This window comes from Chrysochloris asiatica, unplaced genomic scaffold, assembly GCF_000296735.1.
Source record: "Chrysochloris asiatica unplaced genomic scaffold, ChrAsi1.0 scaffold00374, whole genome shotgun sequence".
Taxonomy (NCBI): domain Eukaryota; kingdom Metazoa; phylum Chordata; class Mammalia; order Afrosoricida; family Chrysochloridae; genus Chrysochloris; species Chrysochloris asiatica.
This window is the reverse complement of record NW_006408892.1, coordinates 1484571-1507929: the sequence shown is the minus strand read 5'-3', so window position 1 is coordinate 1507929 and position 23359 is coordinate 1484571. Positions and strand designations below refer to the sequence as shown.

At 49.7% G+C, this 23359-nt stretch overlaps 3 protein-coding genes across 3 annotated transcripts; all 3 read right to left on the bottom strand.

Annotated features, from left to right (window-relative positions):
• Positions 1-164: 164 nt before the first annotated feature.
• LOC102825340 (chromosome unknown open reading frame, human C19orf60) lies at positions 165-2603 on the bottom strand. The gene is made up of 5 exons (XM_006876336.1): positions 2439-2603; positions 2261-2343; positions 1690-1894; positions 1115-1194; positions 165-237 (listed from the first exon to the last, which is right to left on the bottom strand). The coding sequence occupies exons 1-5, from the start codon at positions 2601-2603 to the stop codon at positions 165-167; spliced, it is 606 nt and encodes a 201-aa protein (XP_006876398.1).
• A 3250-nt stretch (positions 2604-5853) lies between these two features.
• Positions 5854-9143, bottom strand: UBA52 (ubiquitin A-52 residue ribosomal protein fusion product 1). The gene is made up of 5 exons (XM_006876311.1): positions 9134-9143; positions 7236-7346; positions 6981-7067; positions 6079-6181; positions 5854-5947 (listed from the first exon to the last, which is right to left on the bottom strand). Exons 2-5 carry the CDS (start codon positions 7336-7338, stop codon positions 5854-5856), a joined length of 387 nt encoding a protein of 128 aa, XP_006876373.1. The 5' UTR covers positions 7339-7346; positions 9134-9143.
• A 2354-nt stretch (positions 9144-11497) lies between these two features.
• On the bottom strand, positions 11498-16319 carry KXD1 (KxDL motif containing 1). Its single transcript, XM_006876310.1, has 4 exons — positions 16219-16319; positions 15209-15361; positions 12680-12726; positions 11498-11730 (listed from the first exon to the last, which is right to left on the bottom strand). The coding sequence occupies exons 1-4, from the start codon at positions 16317-16319 to the stop codon at positions 11498-11500; spliced, it is 534 nt and encodes a 177-aa protein (XP_006876372.1).
• Between the last annotated feature and the right edge of the window lie 7040 nt (positions 16320-23359).

Here is a 23359-nt window from a genome sequence, read left to right as displayed (position 1 = left end):
TCGACCCAGCACCTCAGGACACACAGAGCAGTTGCACACAGAAGAGTCTTTATTTGGGAGGGTGGTCAACAGCCCAGTGGGGCACTACCCGGTCAGCTGGCGGCTGGGCCGGGCGCCATTCATGGTGTTTCCCATCTCCCTCGGTGCGTCTCTCGGGAGCCCGATCACTCCACAGACTCCGCATCAAACCTGATGTCCTGGAGAACCTCGCTGATTGCCTCCATGGTTTTAATTACCCTACAAGAGCGGATGCGAACTATAAATAAAACCCAGATGGGGTGAATTAGCTGCTGCTGCACAGCCAAGGGGGTTGTGGCAAGCCCCGGGCTCTCCTGCCCACCGCCCAACCTCCAGGCACCACCAGCACTGGGCTGGCCTGAGGGGTGGGTGTGCAAGTGTGTACACAGGGTGATGACGGTATGGACTGTGTGTGTATATGTGTGCTTGGGAGGTTCCCTATCTAAGCAGGATGATTATGGTGTAGAGTGTGTGCGCATACATATTTGGAAGACTATGTAGAAGCATGTATGGTGATGTGGTGCCTGGGCAGCTGTGTTCAACTGGGGTGCCAGGGTGCAGATAGATGTGAATGTGCAGAGTGTGTGCTTGGAAGTGAGTGTGAGTTTGTGTGTGTCTGAGAGCTGAGAGTCACTAGGTGAATTCTTGGAGTTCTGGCAGGGTCAGCTCTAGGTACCCTTGAGCCGGGTGGGAACTGGAAACCAAACCAAGCCATTGCTGTTAAGTCGTAGTGACCCTAGGGAGCTCTGGTAGCTTAGTGCATATGAATCGGGCTGCTAACCGCAAGGTCGGCAACTGGGAACTTCCACGGGAGAAAGATGAGGCTTTCTGCTCCCCTATAGATTTACAGCCTCAGAAACCCTGTACAGGGTCACTATGAGTCGGAACCGACTCCACGGTACTTGAGGTCAGGGCAGAACTGTTTCATAGTTTCCAAGGTTGTAATCTTTACATAGCAGATTGTTATCTGCCACATCTTTTCTCCTAACTGCCCACCATATTCAGTTAGCAGTTTTTCACCACTGCCACCAGGACTCCTGAGAGGCTAAATGTGCCCTGCAAATTTAACAAACGCCTTGCTGGGGGAACTGCTCACTTCATCTTTAGTTGGTGCATCTGGGAAACATCCTCCTGCTCCCTCAGCTCCGGTGCCCCCATTAGCTGCAGCAGGGCCACCTAGGAAGGTAATAGGAGAGTCACAGTGAGTGTAGGCCGTCCCGGGCTGCCTTCTTCCCTAAACAAAGCAGTACAGGCAGACAGGGTGAGTGGGGCCACCAGTGGGGCTCGAGAGGGGTGGAGCTTTGTGTGGGAGGGGTATCCTCCGGAGAGTGGGGGCCAAGTAGGCAGGGCTGAGGGAAAAAAAAAAGCCTCGGCCAGTGATTGGTGGTGGAGGTAGAGTAGGTGGATCCTGGAATTCTCTGGGGGAGGAATTTTATAATCCCAGGGTGGTGTAAACCCAGAACCTAGGCTGGGATTGGGATTGCTCCGGAGAGGCGTGGATGAGAAATTGGGCTGGGTCAGGACATCCTAGAGCACCGAGGTTGGGAATTGGGGGCTGGGACAGAGTGGGCTTGACCTGGGACTCCGACGAAACACCAACTGAAATTGGGAGCTTGGTCCTGAGAACCCCAGGGCATGTTAGGGGAAGAGTCGGGGTTGACCACTGCTCACCGTGGCCAGACGAGTCTGCTCCAGCTTTTGCAGGGCGCGCACGTGGCCCGCAAGCAGCGGCTGCGCGCAGGGCCCAGCCAGCTCGGCTTCCAGAGCCAGGACCTCCCGCGAGGCGGCGGCGAAGGCCTGGGTCACCTCGTGCACCGAGTCCCGGTAGCGCAGGAAGTCATAGTGCGGGCCGCTGAGCACGTACTGGCGGTGGGCTCTGCGACAGGTGAGGGTACCGAGGCCATGTCCCCAGGCGCTAAGTCTGCGTTACCACCTTGGAGTCCTGACAGGGAGTCCCAGCACCCCGAAGATTCTGGCCCCGCAGGAATACCCAAGACAAGCATGCCCCTCCACCTTAGAAATGGGGCCTCCACGGGGAGTCTCAGCACCCCAGAGACTATGGCACACCTCTTCACATTAGGAAGGGGGGGAAAGTCGGGCTGAGGGGTATCAGGGAGTGGGGGCGCGCCCTACGCACCCGCGAGCAGATACGGATCTGGCCCCAAGCTGACCCTGTCCCACTGTGGCTGCAAAATGCATGAGGACCCTGGGCATCTGTATCCCACCCACCGGGCGCACTCACTCCTCCAGCCGGCGGAAAGCCTGCGCGCGCTCAGCTTGGAGCTGGTGGATCCGCTGTACCAGCGCGTGGACCGGGGCACCTTTCTGTGAGTGGGGCGGCACAGCCCGAACGTGAGACCGGCGCCCCCGTCCTACCCCTCCCACCCACCCAGTTACCCATAGCCCGGGCCTGCTCTCACCCAGGGCCAAGCCAGAGTCACTGGGCCCAAGGTTCCGAGATCCGAAGCGGCCTCTTCGGCCGTGATCATGACTGCCAGGCCGAGCCCGCTGCCGACCAAGCCCGCTTTGCTATGCTCTACGCCCCCTACTGGCCCGGAGGACTCAAGACAGATTTGCTTGCTCATCGGGCCTGAGTCCGCTGTCCTGGCATTATGGTTATTAGGTGCCATAGAATCCATTCCGACTCATAGCAACCCACCTGTGCACAACAGAACGAAACACTGCCAGATCCTGGGCCAACCTCATAATCACTGTTACGTTTGAGCCCATTGATGCTGCCACTGTGCCAATCCATCCTCTTGGGGGTCTTCCTCTTTTTCTCTAACCCTCAACTTTACCGAGCATTATGTGGCTCCTGACAATATATCCGAAGTATGAAAGACAAGTCTGGCCATCCTGGCTTCCAAGGAATACCTTCAACACATATCTGTTGGTTCTTTTGGCAGTGCATGGTATTTTCAATATTCTCCTCCAACACCATAACTCAAAGCATCAATTCTTCTGCGGTCTTCCTTATTCACTATGCAACTTTCACATGTATATGAGGTTATTGAAAATACAATGGCTTGGGTCAGACACACCTTAGTCCTCAAACTGAAATCTTTGCTCGTCAATACTTTAAAGAGGTCTTGTACAGCAGATTTGCCCAATGCAAAACGTCTTTTATTTGATTGCTGCTTCCATGAGTGTTGATGGTGGTTGATCCAAACAAAATGAAGCCATTGATAACTTCAATCTTTCCTCCATTTATGTGGATGTCATTTATTGGTCAAGTGGTGAAGATTTTTGTTTTATTTATATTGAGGTACAACCCATACCAAAGACTGTGGTCTTTGATCTGAATCAATAAGCATTTAAAGTCCTCTTGGCTTTCAGCAAGTAAGGTTGTATCATCTGCATATTGCAGGTTGATGATAAACCTTCCTCCATTCCTGATGCCATATTTTTCTTCATATAATCCAGTTTCTCTGATTATTTGTTCAGCATAAAGATTGAATAAGTATGGTGAAAGAATACAACCCTGACACACAACTTTTCTCATTTAAAACCATTTGGTGTTCCCATGTTCTGTTTGAACAACTGCCTCTTCGCCCATGTACAGATTCCTGATGAGTACAATTAATGTTCGGAATGCTTGTACTTCACAATGTTGTCCATAGCTTGTCATGATCCACACAATCGAAGGCCTTTGCATAGTGAATAAAGCACAACTAAATATCTCTCTGGAGTCCTAGTGTGGCACTGTGGCCTAATGCATCACACTGTAGTCGTTTGAACTGCAAGGTCAGTGGTTCAATCCTACACAAGATCTGTACAAGTTGGAATTGACTTGACGGCACGTAACAAACTTCTGCTATTCACTGCTTTCAGCCAAGATCCGACATCAGCAATGATAGCCCTCTACCATGTCCATCTTCTGAAACTGGCTTAAACCTGTTAGTTCTTTGTCAATGTGTGGTTGCAGCAGTTTCTGTACGTCTCGTAAAACTTTGATGGGATATCAATGATATTGTCCTGCCATTGGTGTTCTTGAAAGCACAGCCCTCCTAGCCCTCTGCTTGTCTTATAAGCATGTTTATCAGAAAACCCACTAAGCACTTCCAGAGCTTTATCCTCAATGTTGTTAGGTGCCATCGAGTCGGTACCAACTCATAGCGACTCTAAGCACAGCAGAACTAAACACTGCCCGATGCTGGGCCAACCTCACTATTGTTGCCATGCTTGAACCCATCAATGCTGCCACTTAGTTAATGCACTGCCTCAAAATTAAGAAAGTGGCGCATGAGGTTGTTGTTGTTAAGTGCCTTCAAGTTGGTTCCGACCCATAGCGACCCTGTACAGGGTTTCCGAGGCTGTAAATCTTTACGGGAGCAGAAAGCCTCATCTTTCTCCCACAGAACGGCTGGTAGTTTCGAACTGCTGGCCTTCAGGTTTGCAGCCCGATTCATAACCACACTGCCAGAGCCCCTGTAAAGGAGCTGGAAAGCAGGCTAGAACCAAGCTGAGGTGCCCAACTCAGTGGCAGGAACTCATCTTCAGTACTGTGCTATGAGCTTGGTGACCCAGAGCTTCCTTTCAGGGCCTGAGTGGAGCTGGAGGGCATGGTGACTGGGAGCAATGGACACAGATGGGAGCCTGACTAGCTGATGTGGGGGTGACTGCAACAGCAGCCTTCAGCAAGCCTCCAGAAAGAGTGTCTCAGGTATCAGGCCCTAAGAAAGGCGTTTGTATCAAGACAATGGTCAATTGAGAAGCATGTCCCTCACCTGACCTCACTTCAAGCTTTATCACCCAGACCTGTCCCTGGGTGATGTCATCAACCTGGGGTCAAGTGACCAGGCACAATGTACATCTGAAGGTGGCTTGTTTCTAAGGTCCCATTGTTCTTGGTGTGACGCTGTAAGGATCAGCACAGGACTTTGAACCTTAAGGCTGACCGTTCAAGCCTCAGAAATCCTATACAGGGTTGCTATGAATCGGGACCAATTCAATAGCACTTGATTAGTCTCATGACACACAAAGCTTGGCCAGATCCTGTGCCATCCTCACCATCCTCAGGACCATTTAATGTAGGCATTATGCCAATCTGCTATACCAATACTTGCCTTGATTTTTGCTGACCCTCTACTAACAAGCATGATGTTCTTCTCCAAGTGTTGGTTCCTCCTTAAGTGTCTCTAGTGGGCAAGAGGAAATCTTGCCATACTGATTTCTATTCTGGCTAGACCACCTCCCGTCAGATCTACTCATTCTAGCAACCCACGGAGTTGATTCTGACCCATAGCACCCCTGTATAAGGTTTCCAAGGAGCAGCTAGTGAGCTTGAACCAACCTTGTAGTCCAAACAACTTTACAGTCTGACTAATTAGCCCATAGCGCCACACCATATTATTATAACATACAAAGGGGTTTTTTAAATTTGTGGACAAGTTCCATTCTTACACAAACTTTTTGAAATCCATTATGTTCTACAATATACCATAGTACCCAAGATAGATCTTACCATTTCCCAGCCAATCCTAGGCAGGGGGCTGTATCCTCACATTCCAGATGAAAATCAGGTTCAGGGAGTAACTAAATGGCAGGGAGACCATCTAGTTTATCTTATGATAAAAAACAACCTGTCAGAGGAAAAGGGCAAGGCCCACGGCCTGTTCATGGATGAGGAGACCAGAAATTAGAAGTTATTTGATCTGGCAGAATTGAATGAAGATGCTCCACCTTGGCTATCTTCCTCCCAAAAACAGATCAGTCACAGACACCAATTACTGCTTCGGTTCAATGAAAGTGAAACTTTATTGAGGGCCCAGGGCCACGGGGCTCAGAAGAACCTCACTAGCGGGAGGCAGGGGAGCCAGCAGAGAGGACTCCTTATTATTTAACCTTCTTCTTGGGGCGCAGATTGTTGGTGTGGCCGCACTTCTTCTTGCGGCAGTTCACAGCACGGGGGTGGAGGCGAGCGTAGCACCTGTATGGGGACAGGGATGTGGGGGTGCGTGTGAGCCAAACACCACACCACACAGTAATCGCACGGGGTGTTGTCAGTATTCTGGCTCGCTCCCTTGCCCTAGGCAGTCTAGCCTGTGAATGGGCACATACTTGCGGCAGATCATCTTGTCACAGTTGTACTTCTGGGCAAGCTGGCGCAGGGAAGGCTCGATAATGCCACCACGCAGACGCAGCACCAGGTGCAGGGTGGACTCTGCAGGAGGATGGACACAAGAATCAGCAAGGGAAAGAAGCTGAGATCGGAGCCCAGCTCTGCCCCACCATCCCTACTGGCCCACCACTGCAGCAGGCACACGCCATGGAGAGTCTGAGGCTCACGTGTCAGCCAGGTGCCCCTCTGGGTTTTTTAACATGAGCTCACCAAAGAAATATAAATGACCAAGTAGTAGGGAAGATGCACTAGCCCTGAAAGAAGTGTAAAACCACACGACATACCACCTCACCCCACCCATGTTTAAGGCAACAAAAGGCCATTCAGAAAATCAATGTTGACAAGAATGTGGAGAAACTGCAACCTTATCCATTGTGGTGGGAATGTAAAATGGGGTAATCACCTGTCTGGAAAACAATCTCACAAGAGAAAAAAAAAAAAAACACCCTAATGCATGCCACAACATGGATGAAATGGTAAATAGCATGTTGAGTCAGGTTACAAAAAGACAAATATGGTGTGAATCCTAGCTATTGAAATAGCTAAAACTATCAACCAAAGTTGATGAGTGGTGACCAAGGGCTGGAGAAAGAAGGAGAGAGAAGGGCCTATTGTTCCATTAATAGGAGTTTCAGCTTATGGTGACAGAAATAAGCAACAGACATTGGTGATGGTTGTATGACATAATTCATGTAAAAGTGATGTCACTGAACTATACATGTCTAAAAAAACACTCAACTGCCAATCATGTTGTATATACATTGAACAACAGGATGTCCCTCCTCCCCCACAACACTGCATAGTCCCTGGCCTCAGAGAGCCCCATTCAGCCCCACAGTACCTTTCTGGATGTTGTAGTCTGAGAGAGTGCGGCCATCCTCCAGCTGTTTACCCGCAAAAATCAGACGTTGCTGGTCAGGGGGGATACCTGTGGAGACGGAAAGAGAATGTTACCAAGGATTTGCTCAGTTCCAGAGAGGCATAGGGAAAACAGCCCTTTGTCCTGACTGTATACTGGGTGGGGTGAGCAAAGCTGGGACTTGAAGTCTAGCGCTCATTCCACTAGATAGTGGTCAAATGATCTAGTCTCACTTACCCTCCTTGTCTTGGATTTTGGCTTTGACATTCTCGATGGTGTCGCTGGGCTCCACCTCAAGAGTGATGGTCTTGCCCGTCAGGGTCTTCACAAAGATCTGCATCTCTGCGTCTGCTGTGGAGTGGGGCAGGTTAGTGAGAGGGGAAGCTCTGAGCAGCCCTGAGCCTAGAGACCCCAACTGCAAAGCCAACCCCTCAAACTAACCATTCTGTTAGTCTTGTCACACCCTGGACTGCATGCCGCCTAAAATGTACCCTATGACTAACGATGATGATGCTCCCTTTACCCTGTACCTGGAAGCCTGAGGTGAGCTTCATGGGGCAATGAAGTTTTATGTTTACAAAGCTTGAGCCCAGCAGCTCAAGAGGGACTGACTCTGTGTTTGTTGATTGAATACGAAGTCCACCAGGGCACTGGCTGGCTGACCATGCTTTTAAGCCTCAGCTATCAGATAACCTCTGGCCACAAGCTGCCTGTCCTACTGGCCAGGATGGGAACAGAATAGCCACCACATACAACTCCTCTGTAGCCTCTCTTCTCCCCACTCAGATTCCAAGCTGGACCAATCAACACACTCATTTCCTTCTCGGTTATATCCAGATGCCCTCTCCCTTAGCCCATAAATAATGGCTACCCCCTTTATCTCTCATACTTGGAACATACTGTCAGAAGGGACCAGTGGCTGGAGAAGGATATTATGTTTGCTAAGGTGGAGGGTCAAAGAAAAGGAGGAAGACCCCCAGTGAGATGGCTTGACAGTGGCAGCATCAATCGGCTCAAACATGGCAACAATTGTGAGATTGGACCAGGACTGGGCAGTGTTTCGTTCTGTTGTACATAGGGTCGCTATGAGTCTACTGACTCGATGGCACCCAACAACAACAACAAAGCAAGGAGTCCTGATGTGGCGCTGTGGGATAAGCACTGGACTACAAGGTCTGTTCAGACCACAAAGTGGGCAGTTCAAACTCACCAGTCACTCACTCCTCGGATACTCTATACAAAGTAGCTGTGAGTCAGAGTCAGAACCCCGTGCCCCCCCACCCCAAGTAAAGAGCCCTGGAGGTGCTATGGGTTAAGCACTGAGCTACTCATCAAAAGGTTGGCAATTCAAACCCATCAGCGGTTAGCAGGAGAAAGATGAGGTTTACTCTCTTTTTAAACTTCCTTTATTTTTCCTTTGGGAAATTCTACGGAGCAGATTTTGTGGCGTTGTAAGGTTTAAGTACTCAACCATAAGATCGGTTTGAACCTCCTTGGAAACCCTTTACAAGGAACCAACAGTACTTCACAACATAGGTTCGCTATGAGTCGGAATCGACTCGATGGCAGTGTGTTTGGGTTGGTACCAATGTGTATCTGCCAACCACGTGCCCAACACTGGTTTTACAGATTATCTCTTCGTTCTTTAAACACAGAAACGGAAGGGTGCAGTGTTAGACACAGAGAAAGGCTATTTTGCCTGGGGTAAATAACTCATGGCAAAACTTATGTGTGTACTCCGTAGGATTTTTATGGCTGTAACCTTTCGGGAGCAGATCACCATATCCTTCTTCCGAGATAGCTGTGAGGGAAACACGCTACGCGCTCTACTACCCATCTTGCCTTTACCCTGACCTGTCCGGGAGGACTCATCTGCTCCCCCAAGCCTCGTGGAGTCACTAGGGACTGCAGACTGAGCAGGCCCTGATTCCAAAACGCCGCTCGGCCCCAGCGGCCCCGCCCGGCTCGGAGACGTGGCCCCACGCGCCAGACCAGCCTTTCCCGCTAAGTCCACCCCGCGCAGCAGACCCTGCGTGCCTGTTTCGGCCTCCCATCCCTGACGGATCTCCACAATCCCCCGAGGACCACGCTCGGCCTCTGACTCGGCGCAGACTCCTACAACAGACGCCACTTACCCGCTTGGCCGCCTTGCGGAAGAGAAAGAGGGCGGCGGAACCGGAAACCGCCTGCACACCCAGCATGCTGCGCGCTGACGTCACAATACGCGAAGCACGCCGGGCCCCGCCCCCGCCTCAGCGTCGCCGCCATGTTGAGTGTGGGCGAGCGAAGCCGTAATGAGTGAGGGTAATCGTCGCTTAAGGAGCTCTGGTAACGTTGTTGTTGTTGTTGTTATGTGCCGTGGAGTCGGAACCGACTCATAGCGACCCTGTACAGGGTTTCCGAGGGTGTAAATCTTTACGGGAGTAGAAAGCCTCATCTTTCTCCCGCGGAGAAGCTGGTAGTTTCAAACTGCTGACCTTGCGGTTCACAGCCCGAGTCGTAACCACTACGCTACCCGCCGGGCCCCGCCCCCGCCTCAGCGTCGCCGCCATGTTGAGTGTGGGCGAGCGAAGCCGTAATGAGTGAGGGTAATCGTCGCTTAAGGAGCTCTGGTAACGTAGTGGTTACGAATCGGGCTGCAAACCTAAAGGTCAGCGGTTTGAAACTACCAGCCGCTCCGCGGGAGAAAGATGAGGCTTTCTACTCCCGTAAGGATTTACACCCTCGGAAACCCTGTACAGGGTCGCTATGGGTCGGAACCGACTCGACGGCACTTAACAACAACAACAATCGTCGCTTAACTCGCTTCCCGACAAGGTCCGCTGAGGTCACGTGAGGAGACCCAGTGAAGTTGGCCGGGTGATTCAACCCAGTGAAGTTGGCCGGGTAATAGATAATGCTCAGTGAGTGCATGTTAACTAGATTTGAGGGTGTTTTGTGCTAAAGCAAAGGCATTAAACAGAGAACTGTGGGGGAGACGGTGCAGGTTTCCAGAAGACCCCATAGGGGTGTCAGTTGAAGTTACTTTCTTCTGTCACTCTGGGGTGATGGGTTTCAAAGCGGCAAGAGCTTAAGTATGAGGTGGTGCATTGACCCAGTTAAGTGTCCGGGGTCTGTTTTGGACATAAAGCTCAAAAGATGTGGACAGTTTAAATGTGCCCAGGGATGGGAAAGGTCCTGGCAAATTCTGTCATTATTTCCTTCAATATTTCTGAGTACCAACCCAGGCAAGCTCACCAGCCACTCCTTGGAAACCCTATACGGGGTTGCTGTGAGTCAAAACCGACTTGAGGGCATTTAACAACAAACCAGGCAAAAAGGAGACACCTTGTCTGGGCAGATGCCTTATGGGGTGGTTCCGTGGTAGGTAGAATCCTCGCCTTCCATTTGGGATACCTGAAGACCCAGGTTCATTTCTAGTTAGACCACCTCCCATTTGCCAGTGTTGCTAGGGTGCTCAATACTATTTCAGAAGAGCTTCCAGACTAAGATGGACTAGGGAGATAGACTGAAATGAGCCATTGAAAAGCCTATGCATCAAAACATTCCAATCTGCAACTAATCATGGGACTGCTCAGGGCCAGGCGTTCCGTGGTGATCTATGAGACTATGAGTCTAAGCCTACTGGATGGTAGCTAACCATCACCACCAATAATGGCACGTGATGCCCTCCCAGTGTTGAGTTCCAGTTGACAGAGTAGACTGTGGAGCTGTAGATGAGGAAACAATGTTTCAAGCAGTGGGAACAGCACATGCAAAGACCTAGATGGCGATGAGAGGTTGGGTTGTTGTGACCACCTAGACTGAGATCCCCATCAAGCGCAACCATGTGTCTTCCTGCTCCCACAGTCCTGGTTGTCCACAATCCTAGTTTATGTCCCCCATCTGGACCCAAGGAAGTCACTGCCAGGAGCAACTTTCTCTTTTTAGGAATGGAGTCTTTTTATTGATAACTTCCCAACAGCATGTGTAAACATCGGGTACAAAAATATTCCATGAAACTCTGTTTTCCAAGAGGACCCAGCTTGCCTACGGACGCCCCTGGAGAGGTTTGCATGATGGAGCAATCGAGGGTCCTCAAGGGTAGCCAGCTTCATCTTGAGCCTTCTACCTGTCTTTGAACGCCCCCAAGATACCGACTGAACAAAGTATTGAAACTGCTGTCAGATGATGGGTTAGAGGGACTGGAATTAGTGGGGCAGCCAGGGGTCCTCTGCCTCCAAGAAGGCCTGACCAGAGGTGCTGGGAGGGGGTGGCCTGGCTCCAGTTCTTAAGAATTGTTAAGGGTTGTTTGGGGCAGCCCTGAGGTCTGGAAAAGTCCCCTCTCACCCAGCCTGAGAACCCCAGCTGGGCTGGCACACCCACAGACTGGGGGAGGTGTCTGCAGAAGAGAGATGTTCTTAAGAGGAATGGTTGGGGAGACCCCCAGGCATGTCACAACCCTGGAACCCAGCCCCTAGGAGCCCTGAAAGGCAGGACCCTCAGGAATCCAGCAGGGCTTACTTGCCCGGTGTCTCCTCCTCATCATCTGTGGGGCCGCGACCATTGATGGTAGGGGAGCAGGGCCGGGCTTGGGACAGGTCCTCAAAGCAGGGGCTGAGGGGGAGTGAGATGAGGTCAGGGCTAGTGTCGCAGGAACCTGTGCTCTGTTCCGAGGTAGCAATGGTGGTCGTGGTGCTGGGTGGGATGGGGTCCTCATCCTCATCCTCCAGGAGGGATGCCTCTGGGATGTCTGGAGGAGAGGAAGAGTTGGGTATCAGCTTAGGAAGAGCAGTCTGAGGGCTTCACTTGCCAAGGGAGTGTCTTGCTGGGTTTGTGAGCCCACTGACAGCCCCTCCAACCCTCGGAGTCTGACTTGGCTCAAATTAACAAACATTAAAAGCCCAATTTAATTCGTAATACAAAGTTAAGACAACAAACCCAGATACCTTTGGGTTAATGGCGCCCCAACATGCATCTGAGTAGAACTGTGCTCTATAAGGTTTGCAGTGTGAGTTTTTGGAAGGTGCTCACCAATCTTTCTTCCAGGCGTTACTGGGTGGACTGTTAGCATCTGAGCATGTGAACTCTTTGTGCCACCCAGGGACTCCCTGGCCCAGAGAAGGCAACCGAGGCTGAGGCAAGTGAAATGCCTCCCTTGAAAGTGAGAACCGAGAAGGCAGGTCTGGTTGACATGGACCCTAGGAGGGCCTGGCTGTGTCCCTCCTGATGGTGTCACCTGGGCCAACTGCCTCACCTGCCACACCTCAGTTTTCTGCTCTATCAGTGTCCCTGTAGCCCCTATTCCTTGGAGCTGGGCGCTGACAACCCTTGCAGTAGATGGGGTAAACGGAGGCTCAGTATTCTGAGATGATGGTGACATGGAGTGAGCCTGAGGGCTCCAAGTCAGACACACACAAGTCTGGGTCCTGCCACTGCCTTTTCCTCCATCTCCACGAGCTGCTTTCCCCTCTCTGGGCCACGGGTTCCCCATCAATGGCATAGAGAGTTTCAGTGCTAACAGCCTGGTGGCACACATGGGGTTAAGGGCTGTTATCATACCCTGTAGGGTCACCCTGCCCTGTCCTTGGTTTCTGGCCACTGGCCAGCAGCAGGTGTTGAGTCCCTGAGACACCCTCCAGAACTGGCATTTGCAGGCACAGAGGCCAGACTTGGGGTACAGGATCCAGCAGGATACTTACGACTGAAGGCTTCGGGGTGTTGTCGAGCCAGCTTCCCTTTCAGGGTCCTGCAAGGAAACAGAAGGTACAACAACTGACGCTGCAGGGCTGGCAGCGGACCACTCCCCTTATCACTCCACTCCAGCAGCCCCCAGAGGAGCCTCATCCTGGCTGGGGACCCACCTTTTTTCTACCTGTCACCCAGCTTCTGTATCTTCTTGGAGGCATTTCTTCCATCTAATCCCTGGAGCCTCCCCCTCGCTCCCCAGTAATTGCTCCTGTGGGTGGCTCTTCTAACCTTGTCCCTTCACCCATAGGGGAATGGAGTCTGTGTCTGGCTTGCTCCCTTCCCAGCTGGGGCTCCTGGAGGCTGGGATAGAGGCCTAGCATGGGACACATGGCGGAGGGTCAGGCATTTTGGGCTCAAAGAACAAGTGTCCATGTCCCAGGCATCACATATTGGCCCTTGTGAAACGCAAATTCACAAAAAGCAGATTACAGGTTGAATTGTGTCTCCCAAAAAGATGCGTTGAAGTTCTAACTCCTATACCTATGAACATGACCTTGTTTGAGAAGACTGTTTTTCCTTGAAGATATATTTAGTTAAAAGGCCATATCCCATTGCTACTGAGAGGATTCCACCTCATTATGTGTCACAAAGTAGACCTGCTCCATGTAGTTTTCACCGGCTGTGATCTTAAGGAAGTAGATTGCCAGACCTTTCTTCCATCAAACCGCCAACCATTCAGTTACTAGCCAAGTGCAAACCATTTGTGCCACCCAGGAATCTTTGAAGATATTGTTAGTTAGGGTCACAAGGTCATGCAACAGTACTCAAAACAACAGAACAAAATCCAAACCAGGGGCCATCAAGTTATTTCCAAGTCCTAGTGACTCCACATGTGTCAGAGAAGAACTGTGCCTTTCCTCCAAGGCACCTCTGTGTGAATTCAAACCGCCAACCTTTTGGTTCGCAGCTGAGGACTTAACTGTGCCCTGGAACTCCATGCTGGAGTGGCCATCGTTATTGTTCTTTGCCGTTGATTCCGACACACAGTGACCATACGTGTGCACGGCACAAGTGCTCCAAAGGCTGTCAAGGTTGTGACTTTTCAGAAGCCTATTTCCTGAGGCATCTCTGGGTGGACTCAACTGCCGTCTGATTAGTAGTCACGTTATTACCTGTTTGTGTCACACAGGAGTAGGGGTGGATCCTGAGCCCCTCTGTGTGCTGTCTTATAAAAGTGAGCATAGATGGTGTCTCAAGGGCACACATAGGAAAGACACCAAGTGAAAGCATCACTGGTCAGCATCCAAGGGGCACCCAGGATTGGCAGCAGCTTCCAGATGCTGGAGAGCTCCTCTCGGAGAGACCCCAGGGGGAACTGACACAGTGGCCAAGACCCTGCTTCAGATGCCCAGCCTTGAGAACTGTGCAACAATCAATTCTTGTTCTTTACCACCACCCACCTAAGGCATTTTGCTATAGAAACTTTGGAAGAGAAGGCTGAGAATTTGCTTTGTTTTCAACTGATTCTCTCTTGCTATTTGTTGCTGTGTTGTTTACAAAGATCAACAAAGGGCTTTTCTGAGCCCTGCCCCTTCTCAGCAGTCTAAACATCCCAACCCAATCCTGCCAAGCCCTCTCCCCTTCATGACCAGAGCTCTGCCCACAATTTGAGCCACCAAGCCAACTCCTATTCAACCTTCAAAACCCTGACCTGCAGCCTGCCAGTCCCCCTGCCCATGGAACATCTTGGTGGATGACTTATTGCATTCCTAGGTGACAGGCACACAAAAAGGGCCACACCCTTAGATTTCTGCATTTCCCTTTAAACAACACATCTGTCCCAGTTCACTGAGACTCGCCCCCACCCTCCCAAGAGATGCATTTTCATGAAGGATTTAACCAGCCCTGCCTTAGGATTTCTGCTCTGAGCTTGCTCAGTGGAACATTTTTTCTGACAATCTTTGGTGCAAGCTGCCCCAAGGTGGCCAGCGGGTATAGCTGCTGGGAGAGAGGGGACATACTGGTGGAAATGCTGCAGCAACAGCTCAGCCCAGGGGGCCCTGGGTGCCATATCAACCCCTTCCTGTGCCCCAGGACTGTTTGCATCTGAGCATGTGAACATCTTTTCTTGTCCACTCTAAAAACGCTGCTGCAAGGATCCACAGAAGATGGTCATCTCATTTGCCTCCTGAGGAGACTCAGGGAAAGTGCGGAAGGGCTGGGAACTGGCTCTTCCTAGTTCATTCCTACCTTTTGAATGATGTATGCAGTACTATGTGACCGGTTACAAAAATGAATCAAATTCAACCTCAGAGACTTCATGGTTTTTATCCCCAAGTGCAGATCCACTTAGATGCTATCAAGCAAGGCTCGAGGGAATTGCATAATAAAGCCTTATGAAAGAAGCAGAACTTCCTGGTGAGGGATGATTCTCAATGAGGGGAGGAAGCCAGGTTTCAGCTAGGGAGCCTGAAGCACAAGCCAAGAGTGGCTGGGTAGAGCCAGAGAGAGGGTGAGTCGGAGACAGGATGAGCACCCACCGGATCCTACGGAAGATGCTGTCCAGATCCCGTTTCATCTCCACCAGGGTCCTCGTGTGATGCAGGAAGCGCTCGTTCATCTGCTGCAGGCGGGCACTTGACAGGTTATTGAAGTTCAGCAGCATCTCGTTGGTCTTCTCAAAGCGGTCCAGCCTGGCAGCAGAGAGAGGGCTCTTGCTCCTATCTCCAGCCTCTGGGGTACTGTCGGATCTGAGCCCGTTCTACACACTGTCGAGCTCTATACACTGTCCAAGGCACCAATAGAACTCCTAATCATCTGTCAAAACCTTACCCATATAAGCATTCTCTCCCTCAAGCACACTCTACTTCCACTCTGCCCCCAGTCCTAGGTTCTTCTTTCTTCTGGCCCACCCCTGATCCCCACAGGGCCAAGAGGGTTTGTGTGGGAGTGCCGTAGGACTGGGACTGGAGCCAGAGTCAGGCCCAGGTCTGTCTCTGATCTAAAGAACTGGAAAAAGAGTATTTCTAAGCCCCAGACATGCTAAGCACCCTGTTCAAGGCAAAACAGCAGTCAGGGAATCTCATCTGTGCTGTTTCATACATGGAGCACCTTCAGACCCCAAACTAAAGCCTCAGAAAGCCATGCTACCCCTAAAGTTTTAAAGGGTGAACAGAAAGTTGTCAGCCCTGCTCCTTTACAGGGTAGGCCAGGCTTAGGGTGAGGCTGCAGCAGCCACACGCAACATCCCCTCCTGAGACCCTCTGCTTTGTGGAGATCCAGACCTGTTAGGAAGCCCGCCTGTTAGCTTTCAGGGCACCTTGAAATCCCCCAGTGGCCTAGCCTGTCCTTCAACTCTCACACCCAGGCATCAGGACAGAAGCCTCAGTGGCCCACGCCAGGTTGTCCACAACAGCAAACTCTTCCTGTTTCCTTGCCAAAGCCTCACCTCCAGGCCAGAGGAATGCGCTTGGAAGCTAGTCGGGTAATTTGCTCATTTCTTTCATTAGATCTCCCAAGTGGGCCAGTGGGGCGGGTTCCACCTACTCACATGTTCTTTTGGGCCAGAATGATGGCATTGACGTCGTCGGCATTCACCATGCTCAGGACGCGGCTGCAGAAGACCCTCGAGGCCGAGTCTGGGGTGTCCATCTCTTTCTCCTCCTCCACTGCCTGAAACAGGTGGGAAAACAGGCTACTGCCAGCCCCAGAGTGGCCAGGACCAGTGAAGCCACCTAAGTCTCAGGGGCACGGAGGCATCCCTGGGTAGCACAAACAGGCGCACAGCTTCTCAGTGAAATATTGCAAGTTCGAGTCTACCTGGAGGCAGCTCAGAAAGGTCTGGTGATCTATTTGCAAAACTGTAGCCACTGAAACCCCTGTGGAGTGGGGAGTGTAGTAGGTGTGGTTGGAATGTACATATGAAAATGGTTGAAATGGCAAATGTTTTGTTGTACATATAAAAATGTTTAAAAAACAACCCTTATGGAACACAATTCTGTCCTGGCACATGGATCGTCAGGAATCAAGGTTGAGTCCACTACAGTTGGTTTGGCAGTGAAGAGCTGAACACAATCAAGTGAAATGCTTAACACGTGCCCGACTCATAGTACGAGTTCAAAGAGACGCTACCACCAAACACACAAGAATCCCACCACCCTTTCCCCATCCACGACCTCCACTTTTCTCTTCTTTTTATTGTGAACCGAGTGGGAGAACGTCAGCTTTACTCCATCATTTCATTGCAATGATTACAATCTCCTCTGTGCATCATCATTCAACAGTATTTGCTTCTGTTCCCTCTGGGGGTTTTTTTGGGAGAAGAGGGATGTACACAAAAACACTCAGAAATATATAATATGTCAAACAACCAAAGGGCACATTCTGCAAGCCTACCTCTTAGCCACCAGCACTCACTCCCTTTCTTTCCAGAAGTCTAGAGTCCTCAGCTGCTCCCTCTCTCCATGTCCCCATTTTTGCATGGACTTAACTCTTGGTACAGCAACCAATCCCCTCACCTGATCAGCTGGGCAGGCATCCTCACTGGTCTCCAATATGGAAGGTAAGAATTCTAGTACGGCCCCACCACTGCCCCACTGAGATCATCTTGAGTTGGAACCGACTCATAGCGACCCCATGTACAGCAGAACGAAACAGTGTCCGATCCTGGGCCAACCTCACTACCGCTGCTACACTTGACGCCATCAATGATGCCACCTGGCCAATCCATCTCGTTAGGGGTCTTCCTCTTTTTCTCTGACCCTCCACCTCACTCAGCATGACATCCTTCTCCAGCGATTGTTTCCTCCGGACAATATGTCCAAAGTATGAGAGACAAAGCTTAGCCATCCTGGCCTCCAAGGAGCACTCTGGCTGCACTTCTTCCAAAACAGATCTATTGGTTCTTTTGGCAGTCCATGGCACTTTCAGTATTCTCCTGCAACACCACAACTCAAAGGCATCAATTCTTCTACGATCTTCCTTATTCACTGTCCAGCTTTCGCATCCATATGAGGCTACTGAAAACACCATGGCCTGGGTCAGGCGCACCTTAGTCCTCAAGCTGACATCTCTGCTCTTCAATACTTTAAAAAGTTCCTGTGCAGCAGATTTGCCCAGTGCAATACGTCGTCTGATCTCTTGACTGCTGCTTCTGCGAGTGTTGATAGTTGATCCAAGAAGAATGAAGTCCTTGACAACTTCAATCTTTTCTCCATTGATAAGAATGTTGTTTATTGGTCCAGTGGTGAGGATTTTTGTTTTCTTGACATTGAGATGTAATCCATATCGAAGGCTGTGCTCTTTAATCTTCATAAGTAAATGTTTCAAGTCCTCTGCACTTTCAGCAAGTGTTGTTGTTGTTAGGCAGCCCTAAATTCAATATGACCTCTGTTTCCATAAGAAAGAGACACAGACTCAGGAAGAAGCCCATGAGACAATGGAGGCAGGGATTGGGGTGATGCAGCTACAAGTGAGGGTACCAAGAAACTGTCCATAACAACAGAAACAAAAAGAGAGGCAGTTTCTCCCCTAGTGGCTTCAGCAAGAGCACAGGCCTGCTGACCCCTTGACTTCAGCCTTCTGGCCTCCAGAACTGTGAGAGAATGAATTCCTGTGGCTTTAAGCTGCCCAGTGTGTGGGACTGTGTCATAGCAACCTTAAGAGATCATACACTTACATCTACTTATTCTGTGTGCTGTCGTCAGCGACTTCCACAATTCATCATTCACCTCCCATGTTTCTTCTCCCAAGGAGTCTCCAATGACTGCATCCAACCCAGTCCCTCTTCTCGGGGCACCTTGCTCTAAACTTTTCATTGGCCGTCCTCTTCTAGAACTTTGTTGACCTGTGTGTCTGCCACCCCTACTGCAGTGTCAGTTCTATGAGAACAGAGGCCCATCTGTCTTGTTACTGCTCTGTCTCCAGCACCCTGCCCAGAACTGGGCTCAGAGATCCACAGAACTTGGTTTTTGCAGGGACAAACAGAATCTTTCAAATCTGATCTGATGCTAGACATTTATTAGGGAACGAAAGCCAAGATTTTCAGGCACTTGCAGCCAGGCTGTAGGCAAACCAGATGGCTCTGTCAGCTCTAAGCTTCTCTGTCTTGATGGTGACCGTCCAGACAGGCTTGTGAACCAGCTTAGGCAGATGTTCCCCAGCATCAGCACTGTCCCCTCTAGTTCAGGAAACACCTGGAATCACAGAATAGCATGGCTCTGGGGCCCACATTTAACAGATGACAAGAGTTCATTTGCAATTAGGCAACATCCCATAAACATAATCTAGAAGTCATTCCAGAACCTGTCTACCTCCCAAGAGAGGATATGAGAATCACCATCAGATGAGTCCACAGCTGAGTGAGTCCTAGGAGATGGAAGTCAGACATACCTTCACCCTCTTAAATTCTTCATCTATTCTGACACCAGCTGTCCTTGCCACAGCACTCTCTACTAACCTGCTGGTTTGATAATCCCTTGCAATGACCACAGAGAACTTACAGACCATAGAAGAACCTAGTGGGTGTCACAGGTTGAACTGTGCTCCACCCCCACCCCCAAACGTGTCAGCTTGGCTGGACCACAATTCTTAGTTTAGCAGTTGGGTGATGATGGGATAAAAACCAGTAAGAGGATTAAGTCCTGGGGTGGCATGGATAAGCACTGGACTGCTAACTGCAAGGTTGCCATTCAAACCTACCAACTGCTCTTAGGAAACTCTGTACTGACTTAAACAGCGTTTAAGAACACATCACCCTTAATCTTACCAGGACCTTGATCCAATGTATAGGAGATTACCAAGAATGTGGCATGCAACACCTTTTTATCTTTCAAGAGATGAAAGAGAAATGAGCAGAGAAAGAGGGACTTGCTACCACCATGAAAAAAGAGCCCGGGGTTCCTGTACTATTAAGTTCCCAGTTTCAAGGAATAAACTGATGTCAAGACACATGGAAATCTCCAAGGAATGCTATGCCTACAAATGCTGAAAGGAAACAAGGAACTTTTTCCACAGCTGGTGCTCTGGATTGGAACTTTTCGTCTCCAAACTGTGAGAGAATGCAACATTTCTGTTTGTTAAAGCCATCCATTTGTGGTACATCTGTTACATCAGCACTAGAGAGCTAAGACAATGCTTTATTAAGAAAGTAACAGAACAATTTGGAATAAGGAACAATAGGGTACAAAAACTCAGGATCAGGAAGCATGGAGCCAGTCTGGAAGGCTTTCCCCAAGTGGAGCACACATCCCAGCCTTCTTCAGTGCAGGCCAGCTCTCAGCTCCTCTCAGCCATGCAAGCAAGCATGCTCTTCTCTCAGCCCCCTGTGGAGTGACATCTTCTCAGCCCCTCAAGCCAGATTTCCTCTCAGCTTCTCTGCAGTCAACACCAACTGCCACCAGGCCCCATCCACGTCTGTCCCTGCTGGTTCTGCCACAGGGCCCCCTCCAAGCCTCTCACTACCTTCAATGGTACAGCCCATTACAGCTTTTTTTTGAAGGTTCCTCACCATCTCTCTCTCTGCATTTTCTCTTGCTTTTTCTCCTTTGTCTGCCAACCTCAGTGGGTTTGTCTGCATATATAACCAAACACCTAGTTCATTTCTGGTATGGTGCTGTAGGATCAGCTCTAGACTGCGAACCACAAGGCCAAAGGTTCAAACCCACCAGTTACTCCTCAGAAACCCTATACAGGGTTGTTATGAGTTGGAATGGATTCAACAGCATTTAACAAAAACAGCAGCAGTCCATCTTAAGACATGGTCCTCCCACCAGGGCCATGAACAGACCAATCCTCTCCAATAGGCCCAAACACTTCATTTGCACAGCAAGCTATAGCCACTTTATTTGCATAAGTATATTGACCAATTCCTGTAAGGTGCATACCAATCACAGGACAGGCTGTAGTTCAGGGTCAGACAAAAAGTCATCATGTGGGAGCAGCTAGAAAACCAGAAGATACCTCTTGAAAGAAGGACCTACAGGAAAAATACAAAACAATAAGGGCAGTCTTTCTGTTACCACAAGAACATACAGGTGGCCTGCCCAGGAGACATTAAGGCAAGTGATCGGATCCTCTCAGTGCAAATTCTCTTCCAAGACTAAGACGCAAGGGAAATATACACTTTGACTGACAACCACGCACATCACCCAGAAGGGGAAGTGGCCGAAGAACATCAACGAAGGGGTGAGTTAAGCCCTACCTACATCGTTCACCAAACTGCTGTGAACCCGGATGGAGACCTGGTCGGCCAGTAGCGAGGCAACATCTAGGGACTCATGGGCTCAGGGTCAGTGACACAGCCACAGAGGTCTAGAGTGGAGAGTGGGGCAGCCAGCCGATAAAAAGAGGCCGGACAGACATAAGAACACCCACACTTGCAGATGATGCCCATTTGACTGGACTTCAATGACTGGATAAACAGAGCTCAACCCGAAGAACAAAGAAGAGGAAAAAAGCGTCATCTGATACAATTCAATAAACATGACCTACACCTATGAATGCAGTAGCTCAAAAGAGGAAACAAGTCCCTGCTGTAAGAACTATACCCACCCCCTCCACACAAAGGGTAGACAGGGATGGACAATTTGGACATTGGCTACCCAAAATGGGGGGAGGGATACAAAGGCAGAAGTGACTGGCTTACAAGCTTTCAAGAGGGGAACTAGATCCAGAGGGCGTGGAGGAAGGTAGAGTCTCCAGTAGGTGGTGTCCAGTCTGTCCAGGAAGGGCTGATGAAACGAAATATAGATGGGTCTCTTGTGATGCAATAGTGAATAATTGTTATCAGGACTGATTGTGGGGGTTGGAAATCTAAAGGTGGACATTTTGTAACAAAGAGGGGAGTGATTAATTTATCAGTCTAGGAGCGGAGGACCCTGGGACCATCAATGGAGAAGAGCGAAGAGCGGAATCCTACCCAGAGAGGCAGTGAGGCCTGGGATGGAGGCAGAGAAGACAACGTCAAGAGATGGTGGGGCTGGGGGCTTGGGATCAGGAGATGGAAAGGGTCTGAGGACTGTGGTGGGAGGGGGGTGCAGGTTTACAGGGTACACCCCTTGGTTGGGTGAGGATGCATGGACAGGATGATAGCTATGCCAACAAAATGATGGATGATGGAATGAATGTAAAGCTGATGTTCTCCCATGTAGACTATCACACAATTCACAATAAAACATTAAAAAAAAAAAAGCCATCATGTTGTTTACAGCTTGCCCAGGAAATGTCCATCAACCTGGACAAAAGTAATAGAAAACTAGGGCAAAGATAACTCAGGGTTTAGGATAAAAGCTCTCATATTGTTTTTCCAAAGAACCAAGGTGAAAGTCCACATCTGGGAATTCATTTGACACTCCTGCTCCTGAGCCACATAGGAGGCAGCAGTGGTGGCTCAGTGGTGTAACCGTTGCCTTCCACGTAGCAGACCCAGTTTGATTCCCAGTGTAGCTCAAGTGTACTCGCCACCTTCTGTCTGTGGTGGCTTGTTGCTGTTAGGTGCCACAGAGTCAGCATCAACTCATAGCAACCATGTGCACAACAGAATGAAACACTGCCTAGTCCTGCACCAACCTCAAAATCAATTATGTTTGAGCCCCTCACTGTTGCCATTTTGCTAATCCATTGCATTAGGGGTCTTCCTCTTTCTCTCCTACCCTCCACTTTACCAAGCATGATGTCCTTCTCCAGGGACTGGTCCCTCCTGATAATACGTCCCAAGTATGTGAGACAAAGTCTGGCCATTGGCTTCTAAGGAGTTTTCTGGCTGTACTTCTTCCAACACAGAGTGGTTTGTTCTTTTGGCAGTCCATGGGACTTTCAATATTCTCCAACACCATAACTCAAATGCATCAATTCTTCTAAGGTCTTCCTTATTCACTGTCCAAGTTTCACATGCATATGAGGTTATTGAAAATACTTCAAACGGACATCTTTGCTCTTCAACACTTTAAAGAGGTCTTTGTGCAGATTTGCCCAATGTAACACGTCGTTTGAGTTCTTGACTGCTGCTTCCACAAGTACTGACGGTTGATCCGAGCAAAATGAAGTGGTGGCTTGCATGTTACTATAATGCTGAACGTATTTCAACACAGATTCTAGACTAAGTCTAGTCTAGACGTTAGACTAGTTTGCACTTGACTACACACATAAAAGTTGGCACTTCATCTCTCCCAGCAGCATCACCAAAGAGAAGCCTGGCAATCTGCTTCTATATAGATTACAGCCAAGAAAACCCAATGGGGCAGTCTATTCTGTCACATGGGGCTGCTGCTGGAATTGACTTAGCAACTGGTTTTTCTGTTGTTGTTGTTACCAGACTAAGTATGATAATGAAATGTGCAAAGACCTGACATTAGAAAACCAAAAGGGAAGAACAAGCTCGGCATTCCTCAAGCTGAGGGAACTGAAAAAAAGATTCAACCCTTGACTTGCAATATTGAAGGATTCTATGGGCAAAATATTGAAGGATGAAGAAAGCGTCAAAAGAAGATGGAGGGAAGGCAGAGTAACTGCATCAAAAAGAAATGGTTGACGGTCAACTATTTGAAGAAGTAGCATGTGATCAAGAGCCAATGATACTGAAGGAAGAAGTCCAAGGTTCATTGAAGGTGCTGACAAAGAACAAGGCTCTGGGAATTGATGGAATACAAATTGAAATCTTTCAACAAACTGATGCAGCACTGGATGTATTCACT